We start from the raw sequence: 20,227 nt of genomic DNA on the forward strand, positions 1-20,227 counted from the left end.
CACTGGAGAATACTTCAGGTGCTTCAGGGTGGATCATGTGGGATTCAACTTGTATAGGCTTTTCCCTGAAGAAACTTGTCCAGATAAAGACAAGTGTACATCTTACAAACTCCCAGCATGCATTGGTTGGAATAAGCCACATCACTACCCTTCTGAGTCCATAAATGTTTACTCATAGAACATTTCAGCGCTTTACACACAGACACTCACCATGCGCATGTGCCAATAGACTAGACTATGGAAGGCCACTGTACCCCAGATTTGGCAAGGGCTTGGTCGTATGAAGCCTGGAGCTCTCTCTTACGTCTCTGGTTCTCTGTCCCTTGTGACTGCTGTGAAGAGAACTTTCAGCACCAGAGGCCTACGCTTGAACAATCATCTCATCAGTGTCCTTTGCTTCCCCTAGAGTGGCCAGACTGACCCCCTGCAGAAGGAGGAGGTACAGGCCGGAGTGGATGCTGCCAATAATGCTGCCCAGCAATACCAACGAAGTAAGTCCCTTAGCCCAGGCCAGGGACGTGTTCACGGGGAGGAAAGCTGTGGCTTTGTCATTTAAGGGTCTGAAGTTATGTCACTTGGTACCTGAGCCTCCCGGTCATGATGAAAAGCCACGTACTTTTTGGTGGCCACAGGGTTCTTGTAGTTTTAAAAGCAGAACTGGAGTCCAGGCAGATTCACTCTGGCTAAAGACGCCTTTTCGGGTAGTTAGGGAAGTGTCTGGAGAGGTCCACACTGAGAGGGTAGAGACTTGGGCTGTGGAGGAGGAGAGAACATTCCTGATTGTGGCAGAAGGAGGAAAGTGGGCGCAGACAGTGCCCTCGGGACAGGAGAGTTGAGAGCAGTGGCTGCTGCGAAGGAACGCTGCACTGTTTGGGCCGAGTGGTGTCGGGTGCAGTTGGGAAGCTTGGAAGGGCAGCCTCACTAGAAAGTAGTGATCGCACACCGGCTGACTGGTGCGGGCAGGACATGGAGGCCAAGAGGGAAGGGACTCTTTTTTTTCTAGACCCAAGCTGGGTTTTATTGACGTGCTCAGTGTGAGCACACGTCAGGGTAGCCAGGGAAGGGAGGACAGAGGTGTAAGCTGTGAAGTGATGGGTGACAGACCCCATGTCCATGTCCTGCCTCCCCTGTCAGCCACAGAATGAGTGAGCACCATTAACTGGTCTCCCTCCCCCAGCTCAGTCCTGCAGCGCCCCTGCCTCTGGGCTGCCTTGTTCTGGGGTCCGGCACAGGGATTCAGGAGAACAAAGGGTGCACTCCTGGACAGGAGGCATCCTTCTGGAGTGCCCCCAGCTGGAGGTCCTGGGCCACTCCAGAGGCAGCTTTGAAAGGGGAGGCTGAGGGCCTGGCCTGGGGGAGAGGGCTAGCGGTGTGGAGTCAGCCCTGCACCGAGGGCTGGAGTTCTGGGGAACCAAGGGTGCAGGCAGCCCTCACACTCAGACGAACTAGTTTTCAAAGCTACTTTGGCCTTCTTGGGATAAGGAAGAGGAAGATGGCAGGGACTGCCTGCAGCAGAGGGGCAGAATGTCTTTCCTGACTTGGCCCTGCTACGTGAAGTCTATATTGCTGGCATAGTCTAGCACTTGCAAGACAAAGGCATTGTCTGCAAACGGCAAAAGCTCTCTATAAAGTGTGGCAGAGATGCCAGCTGATAGTGCCATAGATACCCAGGAAGGTAGGTATGTAGGTAAGCAGGTCCTAATGCCTGTAGCAGGGAGGGCAGAATCAGCCTGCAGGAAACTCAAACATTGGTATGAAGACATCTTTGTAGACACACAGGACCCAGAACCTGTCATCTCAACTTCTAAAGCTGCCCCTCAACCGTGGTCCAGACAGTGCTAGCCTGGCGCAGTCTTGTTTGAGATTAGGTGCCAGGTAACTCAGCCACTTGCCTGAGAGAGCATACTGGTGCTAGCCAGCTGGCACAACGTGCCTGGCACGATGGACTGCCCGCTGAAGTGTACAGCCGCCCATCCTGCCTGCAGGTGCTGCACATCCAGTTAGGGGTGGATCCTTGCTCGTGGACTATAGTCCAGCCCATAGGCTCAGCGCTGGGTGAACAACGTCCGCGTGGTATGTGGGTATTGGCTTCCCAGTTCTTGAGCTCAGTCACAGGCTTGGTTCAGCCCTTACACCAGCAAGAGGTCTGTGTCCACTGCCATGGCCTCTGCAGGTGCTCCACGGTCAAGCCAGTCTTTGGCCTTCTGCATTCAGTGTGGGCTCAGCCTTGGGCCTGGCTCCGTCCCTGCCCACCTATACCCTTCTCTGCTCCTGTTGGGAGTCCATGCCCCTGCTGCTGCTACTGCCCCCCACCCCACTACAGGGCTGCTCCCACCGTCTTCAGTGAGGCGGTGGGTTTTCAGAGATGAGACTTCCACTTCAAGCATCATGGCTGATACTGTAGGTACAGAATGGAACTTTACTGTATAAAAATTGGTATCTCCTAGCCAGACCTGGTGGCCTATGCCTAATCCCAGTAACTCCTGAGACAGGAGTGTCTTTATGAATAAAGCCAGAGTAGAGCTACATAGTGAAACTCGTGTGTGTGTGTGTGTGTGTGTGTGTGTGTGTGTGTGTGTGTGTGTGTGTAAATGGGATTATGTAGTACTAGAGAGATGGTTCAACAGGGCAAGCATTTGCTGCTTAAACATGAGGACCAGGATTCTGATCCCCAGGATTTATGTGAAAGCCCGGTGGGCATGGCCGCTGCTTTGTACTCCCAGTGCATGGTAGGCAAGACGGATAGCCAGACTAGCCTGAACCTAGCGGACTCCAGGTTCAGCAGAGACCCTGCCCCAGTGTATAAGGTCAGGAGTGATCAAGACACCCAGCATCAACTTAAGGCCTCCACATATGTCCTGCCACATGTGTCTACACACATGTGAACATGCATATACACATACACTCCACAGAAATTTTAAAGCAGATTGTGGGTGGTGTGTGTGTGTGTGTGTGTGTGTGTGTGTGTGTGTGTGTGTGTGTGTTGCCACTGGCCCGGGGTTAAGTGCATTTGCCACTTTGTAGAGGACCAGGTTTAGTTCCCAGCACTCCCGTGGTGGTTTCTGGCCATCTGCAGTTCCAGTTCTAGGAAATCTGACACCTACTTCTGGTCTTCATGAACACCAGGCACACATGCAGTACACATACATACATGCAACCAAAACATCATACACATAACATAAAAATAATTTTTAAAAAATAAAAGCAGCGGGGCATGGTGGCACACTCATTTAATCCCAGCACTTGGGAGGCAGAGGCAGGTGGATCTCTGTGAGTTCGAGGCCAGGGGAGTTGTAGGGCAGCCAGAGCTACATAGTGAGACCCTGTCTCCAACACAAAACAAGGCACTGTTTCTGCACAGGGCTCTGAGTCCACTGCTTGTTGACCCGTTTTCTCTCAGGATTGGCAGCAGTAGCGGCCATCAATGCGGCGATCCAGAAGGGCATCGCCGAGAAGACTGTTTTGGAGCTGATGAATCCTGAAGCCCAGCTGCCCCAGGTGTATCCGTTTGCGGCCGATCTCTATCAGAAGGAGCTGGCCACGCTGCAGCAGCAGAGTCCTGAAGTAAGTTAACTGAGCCTCTTCTTTTGGGAGCAGAGTGGGGTGGAAGTGATTTAATACCCACATCCCGGTGTGCTTGGTTAGAAGCGTCCTCCAGAAACTCGGGTTTCCGAGTGGAACTTCCAGTTCCCTTGGTGTTGGAGAGTGTCTTTCCTCAGTGTTTTCCTCCTCTCCCTCCTCTCCAGCATAGCCTCACCCATCCTGAGCTCACCGTGGCGGTGGAGATGCTCTCTTCCGTGGCCCTCATCAACAGGGCTCTGGAGTCAGGAGACATGAACACCGTGTGGAAGCAGCTGAGCAGCGCAGTCACAGGCCTTACCAACATCGAGGAAGAGAACAGTCAAAGGTGGGAGCCTGGAGCGTGGGCCTCGGGTCCACTGCATGCCGCTTACCTCTGTCTTCTCGCGTCCGCGCTCCTGGTTTCTCTCCGGCCTTTATGTCTTCCTAATGTGCTGTCAGTCCGTTACAGACACCATGACATTCTCTTTTCGTTGGGGTTGGGGCTGGAACCAGGGCCTCGTGCATAATGAAGGGAGTGCCCTACCACTGCCCTGTGTCCCCAGCTTGGCCCTCTTCTCTGTCTTTAGAGGAGCCCCTTCCTCTAGAGTTGGTTGGTCTTTTCTAGAAATCGAGTCTAAGTGGTTTCCTAGTTTGTTTATGTTTTAAGGCCGCTCTGCAGTCCCAGAACTTGCCTATGGCTTATATCAAACATTTCCCATCTTCTAGAGACCTTTGTTCCTTGAAGAATCATTCTGAAGGTTTTTCTTTTTTCTTTTGGGCTGGGACAGGTATCTCGATGAGTTGATGAAGCTGAAAGCTCAGGCACACGCAGAGAATAATGAATTTATTACATGGAATGACATCCAGGCTTGTGTGGACCATGTGAACCTGGTGGTCCACGAGGAACATGAGCGTGAGTAATCACCATGTTCCTTCAGAAAAGGTTGTTGTTGAAGATGATGTGACTTGGGGCTGATGATGCTCAGTCAGTAAAGTGCCTGCCTTACAAGTGTGAAGTCACGAGTTCAGATCCCTAACACCCATGTAAAAATTGGGGTGCTGGTGTACATCTGTAAATCCCGTACTGGGGAGGAGGGAGGCAGAGACAAGACACTCCCTGGGAGCTTGTGATCAGCCAACCTAGCGATTAGGGAAAATACCTGCTATCAACCTCTGGCCTCCAAATGCATGTCCACATATCTGCACATATGCCCACATACTCCCACACGCGCAATTGGCACAGACCCACGGAACACACATAAACACATACACACACCACAAGCTGGTTTTAAATATCGCTCCTCCAAGGCTTTTGAATGAAATATTGAAATGTATATGTCTATATATTACACACACACACATACACACACACACACACACACACACACACACACATCTCAAACAGCTATGGTCGCCTACTGTTTTCAGTACACCAGACAGTTATTATAGTTGGGTACGTATCTTATAAACACATTTTGGGAGGTGAATTTACATGATCTCTTATAGCTGTGAGATGGTTATAACAAGTGGTTCTACCATATATGCCTGAGTTTGTCATCTAGCACAGGTTGAGGGCACGGTCCCCACAAGACCCCTCCTTGTCAGACATCAGCTGCAAGCTCGGGCTGGGTCTCACTTCTGAACAGAGTTAGGGGGTTAATGGTTTGCCGGAATGGCTCTGAGAAATCGGAATCGTGCTAGACTTGGGATTATAGTGGGGTTATAAAGGGTATAAATCAGGAGGCAAAGGGGGAGAGCCAGGGACTGTCTGCTGTTGGGATGTGTGGTCCTCAAGCTAATGTCACTGAGCAGGGACGCTCACCTGAGCTTCGGGAATCCAGAATTGACTTCCTTACCTATACACAATTGGCTGAATTATTGGCCATGTCTCTGATAATCAGGAGGCCGGGCTGATACTGCAGGACTTCAAGCCGTGTCTTACATCCGGCATGGCCAGCCCCATCCTGAAACTGCCCTGAGGCCCACCTAAGATGTCTCCATTGGCACGCCTTCAGGTGTGGTGGAAGGAACTTCCATAAAAGACAGGTGCCCTATCCTTCAGGACATTCCAGGCTTCCTCTCAGAAACCAGCCAAATGCTGCAACATCCAGCAGAGTCCTCCCCAAAGCAGCCTAGCTGCCTGAGTGGGTGTTTCCAGTTTTAGTTTGTTTTCCCTGTGAGAAACACTCAGGTGATTGGTGGGAAGGGCCTGGAATGGGCAATCCTGGGCTTAGGTCTTCATCTGCCTCTAATTTGTTGTGTGATCCTGGGGAGGAGGTCCCCAAGCCTCCTGTTCCATTCAGAAAAAATGATGAATGATTTTGATTGCACATCTGAATGTTTCTGAAACCTGTGGAGCCGGTTTGATTGACCCTCATCACTTCCTCAGCATGTGGTGGCCAGGTTTGGAATCTCAGCATCCAGGAGGCCTGGTCATTAAAGCCAGCCTGAACCTCACAGTGAGACTGTCTGAAACAAAAGCAAAAGTCCATCACTTAAATTAATGCATTGAAAATGAAACAAAAGAACCTGAGCCTCCTGTAGGAATGGGTAGGATGAGGGAGTTTAGATGAAATAGCTAAAAGATGCTTTTGAAATACAGTGCTGTGCAATTGTGGTTTGAATCATGATTACTCTTAGGTGAGTTTATGGAGTTTGCACCGTGTCTTGCTGGTCTTGAACTTGTGGGCTCACATGATTCTCTTCTCCTGAGTAGCTGAGATTATAGGGTTGATTTGTTTCTAAATTTCTTAGATAAAAACTAACTTTTTCCTCTGTATTTAGGGATTTTGGCCATCGGTTTAATTAATGAAGCCTTGGATGAAGGGGACGCTCAGAAGACTCTGCAGGCCTTGCAGATTCCTGCGGCTAAACTCGAGGGGGTCCTTGCGGAAGTGGCGCAGCATTATCAAGACACACTGATCAGAGCAAAGCGAGAAAAGGCGCAGGTGAGCAGAGTGTTCTGATTGGGAGCAAAGGTGGGCACAGCCCTGTCACCTGTCCCATGATTGGCCCTGGAGAGACTCCTGAGACAAGGGTGGGCACAGCCCTGTCACCTGCCCCATCATTGGCCTCCAGAGAGACTCCTGAGACAAGGGTGGGCACAGCCCTGTCACCTGCCCCATCATTGGCCCTGGAGAGACTCCTGAGACAAGGGTGGGCCCAGCCATGTCCCCTGTCCTATCATTGGTCTCCAGAGAGACTCCTGAGACAAGGGTGGGCACAGCCCTGTCACCTGCCCCATCATTGGCCCTGGAGAGACTCAGGAGAGACAAACCCTTCACCTTCTGGGAACTCATGTTCCTCCCTTGGATATGTCTCTTTGGCAAAATTCTTTTTTAAATTAAATTTAATATTCTTAATTAGCTTCCAGAGTGGCAAGTTTCTTCATGGCAGTTTTGTAAATACGTAGTTTTGATTGGCTCTCCCTCCCACCTCTACCCCCTCACCCCCCATCCTTGCTGATACTGTTCAGAGTAATTGAAATATAAGATCCTGAGAAAGACAAGTCATGTGAAGTATTCAGTTGTATAAACTTTCAGAAATGAATGCTCCTGTGTGATTGACATTCAGATTCTATAGCAAGAGTTATCAGCACCCCAAAACTCTCACTCATGTCTCTTTCTGTCCATACCCACCCACTCTCCATTTGGTGGTCCTCACTATCCCAATTTCAGACACCACGGTTGACTTTTGCCCTATAGTTAAGTGCATCCATACATGTGTGTGCCTCTGTGTCCAACATGCTAGTGACATTCATCCATGTGACCATTGTTGTGTATGATCTTGTTGTATGATTATTTTCTGTTTCTGGGAGTTCTGGATTCCTATTTCTTGACTTATTGGAAGGTTTGTCTATGAGAATTCTAATATATGTCTTTTGGTAAATGTGGGGGTCTGTGGGGGTCCAGCTCTGGCCTACTCCCACCTTTTCTAGGGTTCTTAGGAGGAGGAGAGAGGGGATAAGAAAATATCAGATAGAGAGATCTGGAAGACGAGAAGAAAGACAGAAACACAGGATAGCTTCGGGAGGGCCTGGATCAACAACCAACAGCCTTGAAGGTTTATTCAAAAGGCTTTTTATAACATGACAAAGGGTGAGGCAAAAGACTTCCCTCTTTCAAGATCAAAGCACACCGCACAGCCAAGTGTAGACCCTTCCAAACACCTGGTAACCAGGCCCGTGGTCAAATCATCTCCTTATGCAGCCCTGCTGGGTAAAGCAAGCTCAGATTCTCTGACTCTGAGTAAATTTGGGCCTCCACAGGTAAGTAGATGCATGTAGGTGGTGCAGCTCAGTGGTGGAGCGCATGCTTAATATGTATGAGGCCGTGCATTTGCTCCCCAACACCTCAAAACAAAACAAAAAATCAATTATGTATAAATTTAGGACAGCCAATGGTGGGTCAGAGGCAGTACATAGACGTTAAGCTTTAGTGGAGAATGCCATGTTTGCTTTACAATGTTTTTATTGAAATATAACTCACATACCATGTAACTCACCATTTTAAAATGTGTCAGTGGTTTCCAATATAATCGTAGAATTGTGGATCTCAGTCACTTTTAGGGTATTCTCATCATCCCCAGGAGAAACCCTGTACCTGTTAGTAGTCAGTCCCTCACCACCGCTCAGTCTTCCCCCGCCTGTGCAGCTGTCCCTCTCCTGTTCTATGGATTTTATGTCCAGAACACTTCATATAAATAGAATCACGTGATGTACTGACTTTTATAACTTTATCCAAGTTATAGCCTGTGAGTGGAGTAAAGCATTTCATTTTGCTGTGGAATAACTTTGCAACCTTCATCAAGAGTAGGAGAAAGGGCCGGGCATGGTGGAGCACGCCTTTAATCCCAGCACTCGGAGGTGGGCAGATGTCTGAGTTAGAGACCAGCCTGGTCTACAGAGTGAGTTCCAGGGAAGCCCAGGCTACACAGAGAAACCCTGTTTCAAAAAAAACAAAAGAAAAAAAAAACAAAAAACAAAACATCACCCCCCCCCCCCCCCCCCCCCCCCCCCGTACACACAAAGGTGTAGGAGAAAGCGAAAGTTACAGGATCCTTGCGGAACATTACAGGACCAAGTGGGTAAATGGCACTTTGGGTAGAATTGTTTTTTTTTTAGGCATCCGTTTAGCTTCCAAGTCCTACAAGCCATTTAGGGAATAGTTTTAAAAATAATAATCATCAAATTCTAAATTTAGCAAGCAAAAGATCATAATTTAAATTTAGTCTGTAGCCGGGTGGGGTGGCACATGCCTGGAATCCTAGCTCTAAGGAGGTGGAAGCAGAGTCCATGGTCATCCTCAGCTACTTAGTGAGTTCAAGGCCAGCTTGGGCCTCATGAGACATGGCCTCAAAAACAATAAAAAAAACCCACATAAGATATTTAATTTGTAGTTCACTTGGCAGTGTCTCTGTATCTGTGGTGATCAGGGATAACACTGCCCTACCGACTTAGAGAAGTTTCTAACAGATTGACCAATACTTTAAACACAGATCTTGTTGTGGTGCATCGCTGCGTTCTTTGATTGGTGCGGCAGGCATTCCTCTCCTGTCAGGGAGCTCGGTTGATTAGACGCTAACCTGATGGAGTGAGCACATCTCGGGCTTCCCTTTCGTCCCTTTTTCTTGTTAGTTTTCTGACTAGCGCATCAGAACTGACCTGCCTGTCCTCAAGCTGGCTTTCTCCCCTTCTGCACACTCACGTCTGCAGTTCAGTCCATGTGTCTTGTTTCAGGGATTACGCTTTTTTTTTTAGTTCCGGGATCTCCATTTTGGTGTGTTTAAGAACGTGCTTTCTCTTTGTCTGTGGGGTAATGTTCCCACACTTTAGTTCTAGACACAAGTCCTTAGCTCTTCAAACTTAGATAAAATAGCTGGTCTGAGTCTTTGTCTACAAGTTCAACGGGAGGCTTTTTAGCGATGATTTCTGTTGTCTTGTGGGGTTTTCATTTATTTATTGTGTTGTGTATGTTCTTTCCAGTCTCTTTGTGTCTTATTTTTTGTTGTTGCCGTTTTGTTTTGATGATTTTTATTTTTTATTTATTTATGTATTTATTTTCATTTTTGGAGACAGGGTTTCTCTGCTTACTCCTGGCTGTCCTGGATCTCCTTCTGTAGACCAGGATGACCTCGAATTCACAGAAATCCACCTGCCTCTGCCTCCAGAGTGCTGGGATTAAAGGCGTGTGCCACCACTGCCCGGGGATGATTTTATGTTAGCACATTTTAATGATAATGTGGTAATTCCAGAAATCAGATTCTTCTCTCTCATAAATCACTTGTTGGGGTTTTAGGGCTTTGGTTTTTGTTGAGACAGGGTCTTGCTTCAGTTTCCTGAGATTGCAGGTGCAGGCCATTCTTGCAGCTGGCCAGTGACTTTTGTGAATTCTGTGAAGTGTCTTTGTCATGTATATGCACTAAAACTAAACTCTCCCTCATCAACTAGTGATTTGCTAACAATTACACAGGTTTCCCAGGGTCCATGGAGGGGTGGAGCCTCGCCCCCTGCCGAGGGCTCTTTGTGCCCCCTCAGCAGGCTTTCTCTTCAAGCTTGGACTCCCAGGGGCAGCCAGCCCCCTAGGTGAGGGCTGCGAGCTCTGGAAGAGGACGCCATGTTTGTTTACAGTGCTTTCAGTGGATTATAATTTGCACACCATAAAATCCCTCATTTTAAAATGTGTGCCCGTGTTTCCCCTGTATGGGTAGACTTGTGCAACTCTCACAATTGTAGAAATTCTCATCCTCCTCCCATACACTATGTGTGGCCTCCTAGATTCTCATCCCAGGAAGACATCACATTCTCAAAGCTTTCTCTAAATATCCATTCTCTAGATTTCCGGTTAGTGTTATGTTTTCTTTGTCGGCCAGACTGTCACCTCTCGCCCTACGTCAGTCATGCTGAGCGGCCAGGTAAGCCCCTGCCTGGGTCAGATGAGGACAAGGCAAGCACGTGCGGGCCACAGAGTTCACTCTCACTCACTGGGATTCTGCCTTTGGGCCAGCGCTGACTGTTCCAAGCCTTCAGTTCATCTCAGCAGCTTGGAAAAGCTAACGCTCACCATTATGGGCCAGCATTTTGTTGCCTTTGTGGTAAGAGGTTTCTCAAGAGGTAGCCTGCCATTTTTCTCCACGCTGTTTCTTTCTTCCTTGACTTGAAATTAGTGCCTTCGGAGCGTTTACTAAAAATGAATTACCAGTCCCTGGGTAGTAGAGGCCTGGCTTTTTCCATTCAGTTAATCCACAGCTCATGTGTGGAGCTTCTTCTTATGTACGAGTGACTTTAAAAACTCCCTTCCCGTGTACACACATGTGCTTGCATGTATACACACATGTGCTTACGTGTAAGCCACTCACTCGTAGCCAGTGCTAGCCTATCCTGACACGCCAGCCTCTTCACATTGCCTTGCCTTTTATACCTCAGCTCCATGGCTTGGCTCTTAGCGGATTATGTGTGAAAGAAAGGTTTAATTTAGCTCTTTGCTTTAGCCTGCAAGGGGCAGGGAGAGAGGACTGGGAATGGTCAGAATCCTTGCGGAGCTCTGTCTCTCCCTGCAGGGGAAGGCTGTGTTCAGCCTCAGGCTCTGCTGATCGCTGATTCTGCTTGGGATCTCTGTGAGATCAGCCTAGCAGTGACCCAGCAGAAGCTGGATTCCAGCCCATGGAAGCGCTTCTGCCTTGATAAGGGGAGGGCTCGTTGGCTGCCTCTCTTGCAGACTTGGACCGTCTGCCCTCTTGCTGTTGACATCTCAGTTTTTGTAGTCACAAGCCTGTGGCTGGCTCACCGTGGCTTCACGCTGGAGGTGATGTTTAGCATTTCCAGTACTTAGGTTGAGGACTCGGGGATTGTGTGTGGTCATTTTGTGTCCTCAGTACATGTGACATGAGAGCAGAAGGAAGGGATATTTGAGGGGAGATAGGAGATGAGCAAGAAGGGACTAGAGAGGACGGGGGTGGATAAAACAAAATGCTATATGTATCAAAGTGCCATATTGTAACCTTTATATGTTAGCTTAAAAAGTTCAACTACAGCAGAAGGAAGCAGGCAACTTCTACATCACCTCTGCCACAGTGGCCAACTCAGCTGCACAGGTTCAGTTGGTGCTCTCTTCACCATTTATGATTTTGTGTGGAAATGTGTTTTTAGTTCCTAGCAACTGATTTAGAATGAAAGGCTTAGGCAGGACACGGCAGCACACACCTTTAATGCTAGCACTCAATCCAGGACAGCCGGGCTGCGTAGAGAGACCCTTTCTCAAAGAAAAAACAAACAGACAATAACAAAAACCCTGAAAACACACAGAAAGGTTTAGACATGATCTGGTGACCCCTGCAGGGACGGTCACCCCGGCCGGTTAAGATAAGGCACGGAGTCTTGAAAGCGTCAGTCGTGGTGGAGACCTGGAGCTGCCTCTGTGTCAAGGGCAGAGGAGGCTTTCTAGACTCAGTGTGTTAACAGTCACGCTCTGGCTTTTGTCACACTGTACAAGTCCCTGGATCCCTTCCTGGTGTATCTGCTCCTGCTCCCTCGCTGCCGTCAACTTCCTGAACGGCTGGCTTCGTCCTCATTCATCCTCTGCCTGTATCTGAGCCATTTCCCGATTGGCTTAGGGCAGGTGTTTTAAAAAAAAAAAAAGATTATTTTTAAAAGAGATTTTCTATTCGTTTTACATATCAACCACGGATTCCCCTGTCTTCCTCCTCCCCCCCCCAGCCTTCCCACCTAACCCTCCCAATTCCCACCTCCTCCAAGGCAAGGTCTCCCATGGGGAGTCAGCTCAGCCTGGTACATTCAGTTGAGGCAGGTCCAGTCCCCTCCTCCTGCACCAAGGCTGTGCAAAGTGTCTCAGCATAGGCACTGGGTTCCAAAAAGCCAGTTCATGCACCAAGGACAGGTCCTGGTCCCACTGCCTGGGGGCCTCCTAAACACTTCAAGCTCAACAACTAGGGCAGGTTTTTTGATGCCTAACTTTTTCCAGTCAATTAATCCACAGCTCATGTGTGGAGCTTCTTCTATAGCCGAGTCCCAGAAGGCTCTCATCACGTATACCCTGACATCATGGCTCTATTTTGTTTTGCTTTTAATCATGTAGGAAACCCAGGATGAGTCAGCTGTGTTATGGTTGGATGAAATTCAAGGTGGAATCTGGCAGTCCAACAAAGACACCCAAGAAGCTCAGAGGTGTATGTATCCATGTAGCCATTGTTTTGTTTATGTTTGGGTGGAGGGTGAGAGCGCTAAGCCTTTGGTCTGGTGGGTAGCAGGTATGGTTGGGTGAAGTCATGTGAATACAGACACCTTCTAAACTGCTACATTAATAATTCTCTTCGGAGACAGTTGCCTTAGGAATCTTTGCCATCAATGAAGCTGTAGACAGCGGTGATGTTGGCAGAACTCTGAGTGCCCTTCGTTCCCCGGATGTTGGCTTATACGGAGTCATCCCCGAATGTGGGGAAACATACCAGAGTGACCTTGCTGAAGCCAAGAAGACGAGACTAGCAGCAGGTGAGTTATGGGGGAGTAAGTACATCCCCGAGCTTGTGAGGAGACAGATGTAGAGGAAGGGACAAGTGTAAGGAGAGATGCTTCAGTGTGGATGTGCAGGCTTTAGGTTCACTGTTCCGGAAAGAGTCCTAAGCTTTGAGCGCTTGTAGACAACTGTGTTAACTAGACCAGTTTCATGAGGGTGTGGGAAAGATCGAGAGACTTGCCTGCCTCTCCTAGGATGCCACAGCTCTGATTATCTGAGGACAGTTGGAAGAAGTTCATAGCAGAGACCGGTTTGTAGCTTTCTCCTTCCTGGACTGCAATGCTGCATGGCCGCCCATCTTCTCAGGATAGTTTTCTGACCTGCAGCTCTTAAGGGCTTTGAAAGAAAAGATTATTAGTATGGTTGATCCTGTGATGGGGCCTCCTAGGTATTCCTTTTTATAATACAACATAGATGACATAAATTAGACATCACTTAGCCGAGGTTTGGTGGACACATGAGATGTCCTTTGGTGGACACTGTCAGATCCAAGGAACAGGTTTTGGAAGATGTTCAGGTTCTCCCAGCTGCCTAGAGTAATCCTCTGGTGTTGGGTGTATCGGTGTAGGAGTGTGGCTCTGGGTCCCCTTCATGTCCCCTCTCTGTTCTGCCAGGGGACAACAACAGCAGATGGGTGAAGCACTGGGTGAAAGGCGGGTACTACTACTACCACAACCTGGAGACGCAAGGCGGAGGATGGGACGAACCCCCAGACTTCATGCAGAATTCTGTGCAGCTCTCTCGAGAAGAGATTCAGGTAGGCCACCTCTCTTCACATAAGAAAGATCTAAGAGGCCGGGCGGTGGTGGCACACGCCTTTAATCCCAGCACTCGGGAGGCAGAGGCAGGCGAATCTCTGTGAGTTCGAGGCCAGCCTGGGCTACCAAGTGAGTTCCAGGAAAGGCGCAAAGCTACACAGAGAAACCCTGTCTCGAAAAAAGAAACCAAAAAAAGAAAAAAAGAAAGAAAGATCTGAGAGAGAAGGCTTCAGGGCTAGTATTAGTTCAGAGGAGCAGCACTTGTGCTCAGTAGTCCTGGACTCAAATGTAGGCTGTGGAATGAATTGTTTTCGAGTAATTGTGTTTTAGTGGTTTGGGAGATGATGAAGTCTAAATTTGAAGACATCTGAGTTGCACAATTCAGTGGGCTCCACGTGTGGTTCTTAAAGAAAACCTGGTGACCCATTGTCTCTGCCTCTTGGCCTTTGAGTGCTGTGGAAACATCAGGCTCTGAAGAGAGCCTGTGAGGGCAGGCAGAGATGGGGCTCTAGCACAGGGCGGTCATGGAACTGTGAGGGGAAAGTTTAATTCTGTCCTGGGGGAAGGCAGCCAAAGTGACATTTTTAACAGGTGAGTAAGAGAGGAAAGAATGTTCTAGACAGAAAGTGTATAGTGCGGGAGTCACTGAGGGTGGAAAAACCAGGACTGTGTGAGGAAAGATACACATGCAGCTGATTGACTGACAGACAGGTGGAGCTGGAGCGGCCGCAGTGAGGGAGGGACCACTGGGCTGAGGGGTGGAGGCTGCATCTAGTGATCTCTAGCCTTGGAGAGTCTCCCCAACCTCCTTAGGCACAGCCGGGCTTAGACAGACAGCGCTTGGCATGTGGGTCCAGCGTCACAGGGCAGTGATGTTCCCTTGCTTTTAGCACATGACTTAATCTCTTACCCCACCCACTCTGCCCCTTTCATCTTCCTGGACGGCAGCTTGCTCCTTTGTTAGCCTCAGCAAGGACGTGTCTCCCTTGTAGAACTCCCGTTGTGTTATTGCTTACTGTCTGCTGCCTTCCTCCCCGGTTCCTGCAAGTCTTGACTCCTCTCCTCATATTTTCCATTATTATACTTGTCTGAATTTGAAGTGCAGGGTTGTGAGGTTGATCCTGTAGCTCTGAGGCAGAGCCTGGGAGTCCACATTTCTAACCAGTTCCCAGGCAGCGTGGTTGCAGCCACCCGAAGGACCCCACACAGGTTATGTCTTCCTTCCCCAAAACACAGGAGAAAAGGAAAGCAGCTGCCATGGTGGCACGCGCCTTTAATCCCACTCTAGAGGCAAAAGCAAGTGGAACTTGAGGCCAGCCAAGAGAGTTCTAGGACAGCCAAGGAGACATAGAGAGAGACCCTTTAGAAAAAGAGAAAAGGCAAAGCCCGTGGGATTCCTCAGATTTGACCTAAGCTACATTCATACCCTGTCTTAAGTGCCTTGAAAGCTAGTCTGCCCCAGATTTCTCCATTTCCGTCCACTTCTTAGCTCACAGCAAAGTAGCGTTTTGTCTGACGTCTTTAGTGAAAATGCTTTCTTTAGCATCCGGCACCTGCCTTTGAATTGTCAGGTGCCTTTAGGAAGTCTGCAAAACCCTCCGTTCATCTCCGTGCTGTTCTCTCTGGACGTCCTGCTTCTGATGCCTTTCATAATCTCCTGCTGCCTTTTCGGCTTCTGCCTGATCCAGCTGTCAGCCCTGCATCGCCGCTCTCCCTACAGGGCTTGTAAGCAGTTAAGAGAGGGTACTCTCGGCAGTAAGCGGTGACTGTGACCTTAGTCAAGCCACCTGAGATCTGCACCTCCATATCTTAGCCCTTTCCCACGCCGTCAGGTCTCCCACGCCTCGAACCAGATCTCCCAGACAGTTTGACAGAGGAACAGAAACTGAAATAATGTGTTAAGGGGTCTTGTTGCATTTTGTTTTGTCCTTCTCATAGAGGGTAATTCTGGACTTCAGCCATTCAGGGAAGGGGTGGTGGCTCCATGCCATCAGAGTTCCAGGAGCCTCCAGTCTTCGTGCTCTGTCCTTAGAACATTCTCAAGGTCATCCCCAGAGACTGCTTGGAGCGGTAACCATCAAAGTAGCTGTCCAGGCAGGAAGCAGAGAGAAGAGGAAAAGCAGTAGGGCATGCCCCCAGCTCTCCCGAGTGAGCTTTCCCAAAGCATTTAGTTCACTGTGTGTTTGGTGTGCATGTTAGGACCTAGAAAAAAGTCTCTAGTGCTAAGGAAAGAAAGAGAAGGCATATTGGTAGGTAATTATATAAGTGGATATTCTTAAACATTCTCGTGGCTGCTGCCTCATTCAAGCCCAGGGCCTCTTTTTTTTTTTTCAAGACAGGGTTTCTCTGTGTAGTTTTGGTGCCTGTCCTGGATCTTGCTCTATAGACCAGGCTGGCCTCGAACTCACAGAGATCGGCCTGGCTCTGCCTCCCGAGTGCTGGGATTAAAGGCGTGCGCCACCACCGCCCAGCTCAAGCCCAGGATGTCTTCTTACTGGGATTGCAATAGTAGCATTCTAATTCACCTCATTCATACTTACTTCAACATTCTTTCCCAGCATGCAGTGTGTGCGCACGAGCATGCTCATATACATGCATGCACACCTGTAATCCCAGTACTTGGGAGTCTGAAGCAGGATGATAAGAGTTAAAGGCCAGCTCAGGCTACATACCAAGACTCGGTCTCAAAAACAAAATAAGAATACCTGGGGTTTGTGGGGGGGTGGCAGTGTGCTAGTGAGCACAGCTCTCCTCCAGTCCGTTAGCTGTTCCCATCACAGCGCCATTTTTCTAAAAATAAATCTCTCTGTTGGAAAGTTTTCTGTTGTCCATCACCTGTAGTAATGGCCCAAACCCTCCAGGCCGCTGAGCAAACCCTTCCCGGTGTGTGTGGTCAGGTGCCCTGCACACTTTAGTTCTAGGCTCTTCACCAGCATCGTGAGCCAGTGGGGACGGGGTCATAAGGAACGAACTAAAGGCCTGGCTTTAATATTGAATTGTTAACAAACAAATCAGCCTGGCCCTGGGGACACACCTGCGGTCTTCATGCCCGTTACTCAGCTGAAGACCGGCTCCAATGGAAGGAGAGTGAAGTCGGCTCGTGTGCTCCGGGTGGGGGGGGGCTTTGTGTCCATTCTCTCGTCCCTGACGGTCACCAAATGCGTTTCCAGAGCTCCATCTCCGGAGTGACCGCTGCATATAACCGGGAGCAGCTTTGGCTGGCCAACGAAGGCCTGGTCACCAAGCTGCAGGCCCGCTGCCGTGGCTACCTAGTGCGACAGGAGTTCCGATCCCGGATGAACTTCCTGAAGAAACAGATCCCCGCCATCACCTGCATTCAGGTACTTCACACAGGGAGCAGGCCTCTCAAACGGGAGGAATAAACTGTCACACTAAAGTCGAATGAGCGAGTGTGTTTCTTGTCACCTCTTTTCTCCTGGATGGTTACCTCCTGTTTGTGAAATTACAATCATTGCGCTTAATGGTGGCGGCAAAAGGCGTCAGGGGGTGTGCTTCGTGTTTTCTGTCACCGTGTCTGTGGGCAGAGGTACTAGAGATGGTATTACAGTCACAACAAATAAAACAATGGTGCTTCAGGGACAATAGCAGGAAAAATTGAATTAGGAATTTCTCTCCATTGCTTCTGGACATCGGGAGTCTCTTCAGTGTCCTTATCTGTGAAATGGGTATGTTAATGTGTGTCTCCCGTGCTTGATAACAGTAAGGATGACAAATCGGTGTGCCTGCGTTTTAAGGTGGTGACAAGTACAGGCTGGGTGTACAGCTCAGTGCTAACAGGCCGTAGATTGGGTCCCTAGCACCAAAGCCCCAAACAAATCCCTGTGAGGTGTTCCACCGATGCCAGGGAGGTAGTGTTCTCCAGGTAGACACGTGGTCCTTGCCTGCGGAGGCGCTTCCTTCTACGGCTTCATCAGGAAGATGTGCTTGGAGAATAGCAGGCTGAGATTTTTCTCAACTGTCACTGATTCTTTGAAAATAATGCCACGTATACTGTGTGATGCTTTAGTCACAGTGGAGAGGATACAAGCAGAAGAAGGCGTATCAAGACCGGCTGGCTTACCTGCACTCCCACAAAGATGAGGTTGTGAAGGTATGGTGGCCCAGCAGGGTTTGTCCATGGCGGGTGCAAGGGACATGTTGAGAAGGCCTCCTCTGAGTTCCGGGCCCATTTCCCACAGATTCAGTCCCTTGCCAGGATGCATCAAGCTAGAAAGCGCTATAGAGATCGCCTGCAGTATTTCCGAGATCACGTGAGTATCCCCAGGGGCAGCAGGCCAGTCAGGTGGGTTGTCCTGTGTCCCTGGTGACAGATGAGTAAAGGAATCTCCTCTTTGTCCCTCAGATAAACGACATTATCAAAATCCAGGCTTTCATTCGGGCAAACAAAGCTCGTGATGACTACAAGACTCTCAGTGAGTAACCATGGCTCCGAGGTGAAGAGTTGAGGCAGTGCTTGGGAGCCCTCAGGTCCTGGGCACTCTCCACGGATCTCTTTGGTTGTCCTGAAGGCAAGGCCTGGGGGAAGGGTGCCACTTGTGATTAAGCTCCTTTGCTAACATGTGGCTAGATGTCTTGCTGCTTGCCGACGTAGCCCTGTGGTAACAAATAACACAACTAAGGCACTGCACTTGGTGCTTGTCTTGGCACATCTCAGGTCTGAGTGTTACTACCCCACATGTCACTAGAGCTTTAAGACAGTGCTGACCCTTCCCCAGACTTAGAGTCTTTCCTGGTAACTCGGGTCCTCGTCTGATTCGTATTTGCTTTGTCAGTCAATGCGGAGGACCCGCCTATGATTGTGGTCCGAAAGTTTGTCCACCTCCTGGACCAAAGTGACCAGGACTTTCAGGAGGAGCTTGACCTTATGAAGATGCGGGAGGAGGTCATCACCCTCATCCGTTCCAACCAGCAGCTGGAGAATGACCTCAATCTCATGGACATCAAAATTGGACTGCTGGTGAAGAACAAGATCACGCTGCAGGTGTGGCCTAGTGCCTGGGTCGGTGTGGGCGCTTTGTACTGCTCCCTGCTGCCGCTCTCTTCCTGAGAGGGAATGTGGGGGCTAACCTAGTCTAACAGGGAGTGTGGGGGCTAACCTAGTCTAACAGGGAGTGTGGGGGCTAACCTAGTCTAACAGGGAGTGTGGGGGCTAACCTAGTCTAACAGGGAGTGTGGAGGCTAACCTAGTCTAACAGGGAGTGTGGAGGCTAACCTAGTCTAACAGGGAGTGTGGAGACCAACCTAGTCTAACTGGAAGTGTGGAGGCTAACCTAGTCTAACTGGGAGTGTGGAGGCCAACCTAGTCTAACTGGGAGTGTGGAGGCCAACCTAGTCTAACTGGGAGTGTGGAGGCCAACCTAGTCTAACTGGGAGTGTGGAGGCCAACCTAGTCTAACAGGGAGTGTGGAGGCCAGCCTTGTCTAACTGGCAGTGTGGAGGACAACCTAGTCTAACTGGGAGTGTAGAGGCTAACCTAGTCTAACAGAGAGTGTGGAGGCCAACTTTGTTCCGCTGATCCTCTTCTATTTCCACCCACTATCATTTTGTGTTCTACGTTTTTGTTTGCTTAGAGACTAGACTCCGGTCTGAATGTCTTGGTTCAGTGAATCACCTCATTTGTCCTTCTGTTATCTGATTCAGGTTTTGTTCTAAGTTTTTATTAGAAACAACATCCCAGTCAGTGTCCAACTATAGTTGGAGAACTTGTTTGTTTTTGGACAAGGTCTCTGGGTAACTCTGAGCTCAAGGTACCATCTGGCCATCCTCCATCCACATGGCTAGGACTGTAGTCTCACCACTGTGCCTGGCTGACTTGCTTGCCAGAATTATGTTTTGGGGGATTTTATCCTTTAGGGTTTTAAATTTCAGATATTTCTGACTTAAGGATGTTTACTTATTATTTATTTGGGGTTGGGCACGTGTGGAGGTCAGAGGGCAAGTTGCAACTTATTTTCTTCTACCATACGGGACCTGCGGATCAAACTCTGGCTGCCAGGCTCAGCAGCAAGCGCGTTACCGTACGCTGAGCTATGACATCGGCCACCCCACCCCACCCCACCCCTAGTTTATTTATTATTTTATATGTGTGTATTTTGCCTGCTTCTATATCTGTGTGCCACATGTGTGGTTGGTGCCCTAGAAGGCCTGAAGGAGGTGTCAGATCTCCTGGAACTGGAATCACAGATGGTTGTGAGCTGCCACGTGGGTGTTAGGAATCATACGTGGGTCCTCGGAAGAGCAGCCAGTGCTCTTAACTGCTGAGCCATCTCTCGGGCCATCTCTCCAGCCCTCGACGCCTTTTTTAAAACCTTCTGTTTGTTTGCTTGCTTATTCATTTTAGGCGGTCTGGGCAACTGA

The 20,227-nt window shown here is 49.2% G+C and overlaps 1 protein-coding gene across 1 annotated transcript in view; it reads left to right on the forward strand.

The window, feature by feature from the left end:
* Iqgap1 (IQ motif containing GTPase activating protein 1) overlaps window positions 1–20,227 on the forward strand; it is a 95,287-nt gene that overhangs the window by 50,166 nt on the left and 24,894 nt on the right. Inside the window, exons 11-23 of the mRNA XM_028873771.2 lie at window positions 407–491; window positions 3,401–3,564; window positions 3,747–3,907; window positions 4,350–4,474; window positions 6,346–6,509; window positions 12,654–12,744; window positions 12,899–13,066; window positions 13,706–13,848; window positions 17,020–17,190; window positions 17,877–17,960; window positions 18,049–18,120; window positions 18,213–18,282; window positions 18,643–18,851. Coding sequence (XP_028729604.1) covers window positions 407–491; window positions 3,401–3,564; window positions 3,747–3,907; window positions 4,350–4,474; window positions 6,346–6,509; window positions 12,654–12,744; window positions 12,899–13,066; window positions 13,706–13,848; window positions 17,020–17,190; window positions 17,877–17,960; window positions 18,049–18,120; window positions 18,213–18,282; window positions 18,643–18,851 — 1,707 coding nt within the window. The remainder of the gene's footprint in view (window positions 1–406; window positions 492–3,400; window positions 3,565–3,746; window positions 3,908–4,349; window positions 4,475–6,345; window positions 6,510–12,653; window positions 12,745–12,898; window positions 13,067–13,705; window positions 13,849–17,019; window positions 17,191–17,876; window positions 17,961–18,048; window positions 18,121–18,212; window positions 18,283–18,642; window positions 18,852–20,227) is intronic.

This window comes from Peromyscus leucopus, chromosome 1, assembly GCF_004664715.2.
Source record: "Peromyscus leucopus breed LL Stock chromosome 1, UCI_PerLeu_2.1, whole genome shotgun sequence".
Classification (NCBI taxonomy): Eukaryota; Metazoa; Chordata; class Mammalia; order Rodentia; family Cricetidae; genus Peromyscus; species Peromyscus leucopus.